Consider the following 10,254-nt stretch of genomic DNA (forward strand, 5'->3'; position numbering starts at 1 on the left):
CACATCCACGCTATGCACCCTCCCCCTCCCCCTCCCTCCCTCCCTCCCTCTCTCCTGTGCCTCTTCCAGCCGGTGCCCCACCCAGTTACCACCTGCCTCTGGCTTCTCCAAAATACTCAGCTGAGCCTTTCCCCGCTGAGGGAACCCTCCAGCCTAGGAGAGAAAGGCTTGCTTTGGAGAGTGCTTCCAGCCTCTCATGTTTAGCAGGACATCGTGACCTCTGAGGCGTGAGGGGCAGCGCTTACCCCGCTCAAGGGGGGACAGTGTCTGCTCTGCGACCCCTCGCGAGGGCTGGAGAGCAAGGCGAGAAGGGCTCCTAGCAGTGCCTGATGCTCCACGGAGGACCTGAGCCCTGGGGGCTTCCTCTCACAGGCCTCACAGCCACCAAGGAGGCTGAGGTGGCCGTCCTGCCTCACGGGGGTGACAGCCGAGGCCCAGAGCAGTAGGTGAGATGCTCATGTGCCGGCAGCTCACGTGTCCGGTCAGGACTCCGGGTTGACTCCCGTAAATACCTGCCAGGTGGATGAAGCCCAGAAGCGGTGGGAGGCGTCCCCGCAGGACACCGAGGCCAGGGTTCCAGGAGCGCGGCCCGCCCTCCCTCCTCCGGGCCACCAGGACCCCCGCCCGCTCTGCCAGCAGTGACGGAGCTGGCAGGAGATCTCCACGTGCTGGCCATCATGTCCTTTATCCCCAAGAAACGAAAGTCTCCCCAAAATGGACTGAGAAGATTGTCACTCAACTCACAGACCTATTACTACCTTTTGACCCAGAGAGAATTTCAGGTTGAAGATCTTCCTAGACTTAACCTGCTTTTCTGCTGGTCCTCTTCTGTTGAGAAGTGTTTTAGACTTGAACACAATGCAAGCCAAGAAGTCGGGACTCCTGTCATTAAACACACCCCAGCATTTCCAAGTAAGGGAAACCGGGTGGGACAAAGCTCTCTGAGCGTCAGATTGGGGTCACTTATGTAAATCAAGGGAGTCTGTTGGCCCCTGAGTGCATCACACCGTCCCCACCGAACTCTAGAGCACTATTTGGAGGAGTGGACTTAATGCAGGGTCCATGCAGACATGAGGCACCTCAGATTACCCTGCAGTGGTTGCCCAGGTCAACAGGACCGACTTCCACAGGGGCCGTGTGAGGCTGATCTGGGAGACTGGGGACAGAGTGTGATTTCAAGGAGGAGACCCTGAAGAGCTCAAGATACAACCACCAACCCTCCTCAGGCATCTGGGAGGGTCCTGTCCCCATGGGCTTCCCCCTTTCCTGCGGGCTCTCTCCCTGACTCATTTGTTAAGATCAAACTTGAATAAAACTACAAGTTTAATATGAAAAAAAAAGATACATCCCCCCCCAGCCCCTTCCTCAGTGGGCAACTCTTAAGAGTAACGCCTCAGGATGGGTGCATTGGTTTAACTATCTATATTCTTCCTTCTACAAATTTTTTATTGTGATATAATTGACATTGTGTAAGTTTCAGTTGGTGTATATTGTGAAATGATCACCATTTACATGTGACAGGTCTGGTTATAATAGCAGTACCCGTTTCCTAGTCAACCCCTTGGTCTTGCCCCTCCTTAGTGCTGCCCAGATGGTCTCAGCACAGAGCCCCCGCCCCGAAGCTGTAGGAGTGTCTGTACCTGGTCTCGGCTCTCTGTCCTCCCCTTCTGGTTTTAAATCGTCTTACAGAACTTCTCTGTTGCTCAGCATGGTTAGAGGGGACCCTTCATTATATTCAGAACATTTTATTCCTAGGGAATCAGGGTCAATCAGATGACCCAGCAGAACAACTACATACCTGTGTTCCGTTAATTGGGACTTTTTTGTTTCATGTCATTTTTAGAAAGTGATGGTTTCAAAGGCACTGGCCAGTGAGCCCTGGCTTTATTCCTGGCATCGGCCTCGGCTGTCAGACAGTCTGTGTCCCTCTCACCTCCAAGTCTTCACACCAGCCTAGAGGTCAGCCCCCTCCCAGCTCCTGATCATCCCTCAAATTCTACCCGAGTGTCTTTTTCAGGAGAGCCTGTCCCCTTGTTCTGGTCTCTGAAAGCACTCACTCTCTTCTTATCACAACTTAAGTGAAATAAATGATACTCTTAATTCACCCGGGCATCACATACTCAGGTAAGGTCAGTGAGTGTAAGTGTGAGGCAAAAGGGAGTGGTGGCGACTGTGGAGAGAACGTGGTCCCCTAGAGGGGCAGTTCCTACTCGGCTCCAGCATAGAGTGGCCTAGTGTTATTTATTGGATCTCTTCCATATTTTCAAAAGGAACTGGAAATCTGGCCTTTTTAAGTGAGCCCCTCCCACAACATTTAAATATTGGCAAATAATAGTTTTTAGAAACAATGTAGGCCAAAGAAAACACATCCGTGGCTCCTAGTTTGTAGCCTCTGGTTTAATAGGGGCCTGTGCTCGGTCTGCTCTGCTCACCACAATGTCTGGATTCAACAAATGAAAACCGGGAAAAGTGCTGGACTCCCAGTAGAGCAGCGGGGTCGGAAAGAATATACTGACCAGAAGATGGCATTCCATCACTCCTCCATCTCCTTTTTTATTGCCTGCTGGAAATTTCTCCCTTTCCCTTTAAGTCCTGCTCCCAGGTGACCCCTGTGAGCCGCATTTTCCTCAGCCCGGAAGTCATCACAATGGCCCGAGCTGGTCCTGGCTGGGGCCTCTGTGACATCACCAACAGCCCAGCCCCAGGTCCCCCGTCTCCAGGTGCCAGGGCCAACAAGCCCACCATGAGCAGCTTCCTCCCCCATCTGTGCTCACCATGCGGATGCTGAAATGGTTCTTGTTCTTGCCTCTGTGCCTCTCCTGCGGCTGTGCCTTTATGTTTTCTTCTCTGAGAGATAAAGCCAAAGAACCCCAGGGGAAGGTGCCTTGCGGGGGGCACTTTCGAATTAGGCAGAATCTACCAGAGCATGCCCAAGGCTGGCTTGGGAACAAGTGGCTCTGGCTTTTTTTTGTTGTTGTGCTATATGTGATACTGAAGTTTCGAGGAGATAGTGAGAAGAGTAAGGTAAGGATGGCTCCGTTTTTTTTACACGTTTACGTTGGTTCCATCTCAGAAATCTCGGACTCAGAGAAAGGATGTTCTTGTTGTAGGCAGGACTGTTATGAATAATGAATTCAGAGACAGAGTCCCTAGGTCATGGTCCTGAGAAAGGTTCCCGACGTATCCTTAGGGAAGACAGTAGACCTTAACCCACAGAGGTTGGGACTAATAGTTGAAGACCCACTTCCATTTATTGGGGGAATAAAACCTTGGCTCGATATTTATCCTGTTAAAGCAGTGTTTTTTCAAATGGAGGTTAGATTAAGAACTTGGTGTGCTTCAGGTCAGGATTATTCACAGAGCCAGATTCACCACCCCGCTTTTTAATTTCCCTAGTGTTTGACTTATTGCAAGTTGCTGAACTGAATGGAAATGGCATCATTTTCCTAAGGGAGGGAAAGACCTGTCGTAAATAATGGCTGGCCCGTGAAGTGGCTGAGCAACTCTCAGAAGGGGCAGGGAGAGAGGCACCATGGCATGTTCACTCTAGGCAGGCCTGACCCTTCGGGAGATTGTGTCCAGACTGATGGAAGCAGGGTTGGGAAACCTTTTCTGTAAAAGACCAGATAATTGATACTTTCAGCTTTGCAGCTCAGTCCCCGTTGCAGCGACAACCCTACTATTTTAGCATGAAAGCAGCCGCAGACACTATGCAAATGAGTGAGCCTGGCTGTGTTCCAATAAAACTTTATTTACAAAAACAGATAGTGGGCCAGATTTGGCCATCGTTTGTCAATCCCTGGGCTAGATCAGTGCTAGAGCCAACTTCTCTTAGGTGTCAAACCCAGCAATGTCAACGGTATTTTTCATCCTGAATGTCTTTCTTGACAGGAGCAGAATCCTAGCCTTCGAGGCTGTTCATTTCGCACTCCAGTAAAGAAAAATCAAAACGCTTCCCCCAACAGAGACTATGCGTTCAGTACCTTAACCCAGCTCGAGATGGACCTTGTGCAGTTTGTGTCCAAGGTGCGGAATCTGAAAGTTGTCATGGCAACTGGCAGTAACCTCAAGATTCAGAACGTAGAGGTGCCCGCAGACCCACAAAATAACATCACGATATACGAGATATGGGGCGAAGAGGACTCCGAGTGAATGGATTTGTGTGTCAAAGTAGGAGAGAAAAAATTTGAGTGTTGACAAACCATATCCAAACTAATAAAACTAGTCTGAAGGAAAAGAATCCTCAAATTTGGGAACTTTTTCCTTTCTCTTTTTTTAAATTTGAAAAAAATGAAAACCAGTGGCCACAGCAGTCAGAGTTGCTTTGGCCTTCCTCACTCCCTGCAGGGCTGAGGGTGGCGAGAAGGGCGTGGACCGCCGCCTGAGGGCAGGTGAGCATTCTTGGCCCCCGTGCCATGGCCCTTGCAGAGTCAGGCTGGGGGAATTTGGGGTAAGATGCTGATATTATTTTCATAGTAGCTCTCTTTAGAGTAGCTATTTTTTTGCAAAAGATGGAACTGGTTTTTCTCTTTAATTAACTACATTACAAAGGATGACTTCAGTTACAGGTTTAAAATGATAAAATGATTGAATGAGAAGGTGTGTGTGTCAAGGGGAGGGTGGATTCTAGGATCATTTCATTTTCTTATCACCATAAGTATCGTCTAATTCATTCTGTCTGGTGGGTCCCCTGTATTGACTTTTGCTTCTACAAAACTCACAGTTAACATATGTCTCATTGGATTAAGAGGCACGGAGAGTCAAACCATAGTTTTAAAACATAATTTGGACACAGATGAGCCAGCCAGGGTTTCCCAAAGCAGTCAGTATGAAGGTTCTTTATAGGATTTATTTAAAATCTGGCCATTTTGGCTTGTTCGTACGGCTTGTGGAAATTGCACTTACTGCAGCTGTTAGATGTGTTTATGACCCCCCATCTAGGCCAGCCTGCTAGTGTCAGGGATGTGAGGTGCAGGCCTGGACAGGGACGTGAGCTGTGCGAGACCGTGGAGACTCCCTCAGTCCCCAAATTACCGTGTGCTTGAGTCTCCATCACTTCCTGCCCAGCCACGAAGAGTTAATTCTCATCCCTTGAGCAAAGTCTTCAGGATCCGTCCCACCTGTGTGTGGTGTGTGCAGAGCTAGACCTCAGATCGCTGCTCGTCATGGTTACATTGTCTTTGAAAAGCAGTCCCTGAACCCCTTCTATCGTAACTCCAACTTTCAGGATGGGGTTGGGGGAGGAAGGATCTGAGACCACTTCCTTGTGCCTTCTGAATACTTTCTGGGTGTTTTCAAGAAAATGGGACTATTTGAGTTATTTTTACAGCACATGCTGAAGAAATGCAGATAAGGACCAAGTATGCTGGTGGTACCCTGTGATGTCAGTGCGGGGCACATTTTAGATTAGAATGGAGATCATCTCACAGTCGCCAAACCACAGCTCAAGGGCCCAGTCAGCCCATGAGCCAATAATGGTTTTTATATTTTTTAATTGTTGAAAAAATCAGAAGATAAATCATATTTCATGACATGAAAAGTACATGAAATTCAAATTCCAATGACTGTAAGTAAATTTTTTCTTGGAGCCCAGCTGCACCCACCACTCACATATTGCCGCCGGTTGCTTTTGTGCTCGGTGGCAGAGTTGAATTATTCCACAGAAACCATTATGGTCCACAAAGCTGAAAATATTTAGTAAGTAGCCCTTCCCAGTTTGCCAGTCCCCAGTAGCTGCTCATCTTAATTTATATGTGAACAACCAGGAAAGGTGTTCACTGGGAGCCGATGGATTCAGCAGTAATCTTCACAAACAGGTGGTTGTCTACACCTGCCGTCTTCATCAGAGGAGGTGCACACAGGTGGTTGGCAGAATTCATTTCCAGAATTCAGTCTCCAGCAAGGAGGTTAAGGCTCCAGAGCAAGTCTGCTCCCAGTCTTACAGAACGTGTGGAGTCACAGGCAGGACCACCTGTCCCCTCGGCCACGTTCTACTGACTAGAAAGTCACTCCAGGGGAGGGGGTTACACCAGGATGTGGACAGGAGGATGGAAACCCAGCTGCAAAAAGGGTGGCTGTGTGCTTGCAGTGATGGGGGCTTCATGGTGATGCTAACGAGGACCCGTGAGAGGACAGCTGACATGCTGCGTGGCCTGAGCACCTGCAAAGCCTTTGCCATACACCTGGGTGCAGGTGGGAGGCCAAATCCTAAGGTGACCCCCAATGGCACACAGCCTTGTATAATCTCTCCCGAGTGTGGGCGAAAGCTGTGACTGATGGAATAGTCACCCCCTCGGTCACACTGTGCTGTCGTAGCCAGGAGATGCTCCTGGTGGCCCCGAGGAAGCCGTCAGCCGTGTGTGAGATCATGGGTCTCAGGACAAGGATGTGAGAGCAACCCCTTGGGTCTGAGAACGGTCCGCAGCCAAGAGCTAGAAAAGGAACCAGGAAGCCCAGTCTTACAGCTGCAAGGATGTGGGGTCCACCCACGCCCAGTGGCCTGCCAGAGGCCCCCGAGTCGTTTGCTTTGTCACACCGTCACTGTGTGATGTTATCTGTGTATTGACCTGTTTCCTGTTTGTGCCTTCTCCCCTGGAGTGTAAGCTCCATGAGGACAGGGGCAGAGTCTCCTGTGGTCACAGCAGTGTCCTCAGTGTCTGGAACGGGTTGGCACACGACAGGTGCCCCATATAGATTTTTAAAACCTTCTACTTGGAACTCATTTCAGACTTCCAGGGAAGTTGCAACAACAGCACAAAGAGTTCCCATTTACCCCTCACCCAGCTTCCCCTAATGCTGGCGTAACCATAGTAGAATCATGAAAACCAGAAAACGTAATATGGGTACAGTACTGTTACTTCACTAATTTGAATTTTATTTCATAAATGAAATTCACTCCTTGAATGTCCTCTCACTGTCCTACACCCAAGCCAGCATCCCACGTTGCATTCAGCCGTCTCTTCTCCGTCTCCCCGGTGTGTCTTTTATGACCTTCCTTGACACTTCAGAAGAACCGTGATCAGCTGTTATGTAGAACGTCCCTCTGTTTGGGTTGAATGAATGATGTTTTCTCACGAAAGAAATGCATTTCTGGCAAAAATACCAGAGAAGTGGTGTCATGTCCTTCTCGGTAAACCACGTCCAGGCATCTGTGTTGTGTCTGCGCCCCACTGCTGTCGACGTGGCCTTGAGCTCTGGGCGAAGGTGGCGTCTGCTGGCTTCTGCTCCTCCTCCCATTTTCACTCACTGATTTCCGCACCATCAGCGGGTCTTGTCTGTAACAGTTTTCTGTGGTGTTGGTGTTTGCCTGATGCTGATTTCAGTATTCCTCTTTCCTGCTACATTTATTAACTGCAATTCTACTGAAAGGAAGAGCTGTCCTTTCTCCCCCACTTATTTGATGATTTATTTATATCAGTATAGACTCCTAGATACTTATTTTAGCTTATTAAAATCCAATATTTTGGTTATTTATTTTCCTGCTCAAACTTTTCCAGCTCCTTTAGGTTGGCTCCTGCGTACTTTGAACAAGCCCGCATCCTCCTCTGAGCAAGTTCTGCCTCTCTGGCAACCCAGCATGTTCCAGGGGCATCTTGTTTATTCCCTGCCTCAGCCCCGGAATTGACCACTTCTCCAAAGAGCCCTGGTTCCTTTTATTGGAGAATGATGGTTAGCAAACAGGGTCTGGGCACTCATGTGCTCATCTGTACTGACTGTCATCGCCCCCAGTCAGAAAGAGCTAGGAAACATCTGTGTGTATGTTACCCACCCCCCACCGTCTGATTTCTGTATCTGCATATCTGTGTGTGTGTATATATATATATATATATATGTCGATTACCAGGACTTAATCCCGATCGCTCTGATTCCAGCCCAGTACGTCGGGTTCGTTCTAGCCATCCTCCTTCCCCTCGTAGCTTCTTTCTCCAACAGTGAGGACCCAGCTCTCATGATCTACATTTGCTTGTCGTTCAGTTTCCAGTGCACACTTAGCTTCCGAGTTTTGAATGCAAACCCCAGGAGAAGCACATTACATTGAGGTCACAGCATTGCTGACAGTCCCTTTGTCTTTAGCTTCGCAATATCCAGTTAAGACGTGACGTTCAGTTTCCTTAGGCGATTTCTTCTCTTCCCACCCCCATCAATGTGGTCAGTGATCCTTCTGTCCTGTGTTAGGCCCGTTTGTTAGTATCTGATTCCATTTCAGGTTCTCCAGCGTCCTGGCTGGTTTTGATTGTCGGTTTGCTCTCTGAGTATGTGAAGATATGTGAAATATCACAATGGTTCTGAGAGTCAAAGGTCTAGGAAAAGATGCACCCAGAGAACTGGCTGTCTTCCTGCATCTCTGGTACCCAGATGCCATGCTCTCCTGCCCTCCCTCCAAGCCCTGTAGGGACGTGATCAGCCTCTTTGGTTTCTGTTTTATCCTTCCTGTATTTCTCTTGCACAAATGACCAGATACATGTGTATTTTCTTATACCCTCTCTTTCTGACATGAAGCAAGTTGTCTGTATACTTTGGGGCTTTGCTTTTTCCACTTAACAGAATGTTAGTCACTTCGTACAGCCTCTTAGAGGACATTCTCATTCTGTTTTCCACTGCAGAGTGCTCTATGTTGTGGATGTACCAGTTTGTTCAACCTCTATATGCAGACATGTAGGTAGTTTGCAGTAGTTTGAAATGACAAATAATGATGCAATGAAACAACCTTGTGCGCACACGTTTTTATGTTGTTGGTGATGTATCTTCAGGGAAGCGCCTAGAAGTGAGCTTGGTGGGTAAAAAGGGAAGCGCGCGTGTAGTTTTCTTAGGAATTGCCAAATTTCCTTCTAGAAGAGTTGTGCCAACTTGAGTTCTCATCAGACATGCCAATAGAGATTTTTAAACGAACGTGTGGACAGCTGGTTGGGCACGTCTGCCTGAAACCTCTTAGAACGCTTTGCGTGAGTTGCAGTTACTGAAGATGGCCACCAGGTGGCAGACAACGCCCATCGCAGGGAACGGCGTGATCGTGTCTCCCAAAGATGCTGTTTTCAAGGGCCTTTGACAATAGTGATGTGGAAGTGGAAGTAATAGTAGTCATTGTACTTTTATTACTGATGGCAACTGGCATTCATAGCACTAGTAGTAATAACATTTTTTTAACAATGACCATTTGAAATAATGCCATTTGCCATAACATGGATGGACCTAGAGATTATACTAAATGAAGTAAGTCAGAGCCATATTATCCGATATCACTTATATGTGGAATCTTTCTAAAAATGACACAAATGGACTTACTTAAAAAACAGAAACAGACTCACATAGAAAAAAATTTATGGTTACCAGAGGGGAAGGGGTGGGGAGGGATAAATTAGGAGCTTGGGATTCGTAGTTACAAACTACTATAATACAAAATAGATAAACAACAAAGACCTACTGTGTGGCACATAGCTTGTAATAACCTCTAATGAAAAAGAATCTGGAAAAGAATGTGTATGTATATCTGAATCACAATGCTGCACACCAGAAACTAACACAACATTGTAAATCAACTGTACTTCAGTTTTTTTGAAAAATGAACATTTGGCATTTGATTATTTATTCGTTCATTCAAGTGTTCTTTTTGTGCACTGTTCCAGGCTCTGGGGACAAGGAAATAAAAACAAACAACAAACATCTTGCTGGCGTAGAGCTTGCATCCTACTGGGGGCGAGACAAGAAACACATACACTTTATACACAAGGCCAATATATCTGCTGTCAGGTGACACGTGTATTAGGAGAAGGGTCAAGTAAGGAAGGGGAAAAGGGTGTGGGGGTCTGCGAGGGGTTGGTTGTTTATGATCTTAAACAGTGTGGTCCTGGAAGGGGTCCCTGAGAAGTGGTTACTGGAGGGAGTTGCCCTGAAGACAAGCCAGGAGCAGAGTGTGGAGGAGTGAAGAAGGGGAGTGCAAAGGCCCTGAGGCAGAAGGTGCCTGGCTGGACAGAAACCACCAAGGCTCCGTACTTGGGGCCAAGTGAGTAGGGGGACAGGGAAGGAGACGCGGGGCCGGTGCAGCCATGAGGCCTTGCAGGCCACTGGCAGAACCTGAATTTCCCTCCTGGAGAGACGAGAGCCCTGGAGAGACTGGAATCCTTCCTTCCTCCACTCCCCAAACCCGAGCTACTCCCATTCTCCAGGCATCTACGACCCGACCCGGGCGGGACCTAGTGTGAGGACTTCGTCTCTGTTCTCGGGGGCCCTCGGGGCTGGGGGCCGCAGGGGACAACA

At 48.2% G+C, this 10,254-nt stretch overlaps 1 protein-coding gene across 1 annotated transcript; it reads left to right on the forward strand.

Annotated features, from left to right (window-relative positions):
* The first annotated feature begins 1,808 nt into the window (after positions 1-1,808).
* Positions 1,809-4,207, forward strand: LOC105071822 (protein FAM209). The gene is made up of 2 exons (XM_010958585.2): positions 1,809-3,024; positions 3,892-4,207. Exons 1-2 carry the CDS (start codon positions 2,776-2,778, stop codon positions 4,150-4,152), a joined length of 510 nt encoding a protein of 169 aa, XP_010956887.1. The 5' UTR covers positions 1,809-2,775; the 3' UTR covers positions 4,153-4,207.
* The last annotated feature ends 6,047 nt before the right edge of the window (positions 4,208-10,254 follow it).

The sequence above is a fragment of the Camelus bactrianus genome, chromosome 19 (genome assembly GCF_048773025.1).
Source record: "Camelus bactrianus isolate YW-2024 breed Bactrian camel chromosome 19, ASM4877302v1, whole genome shotgun sequence".
NCBI classification, from domain to species: domain Eukaryota; kingdom Metazoa; phylum Chordata; class Mammalia; order Artiodactyla; family Camelidae; genus Camelus; species Camelus bactrianus.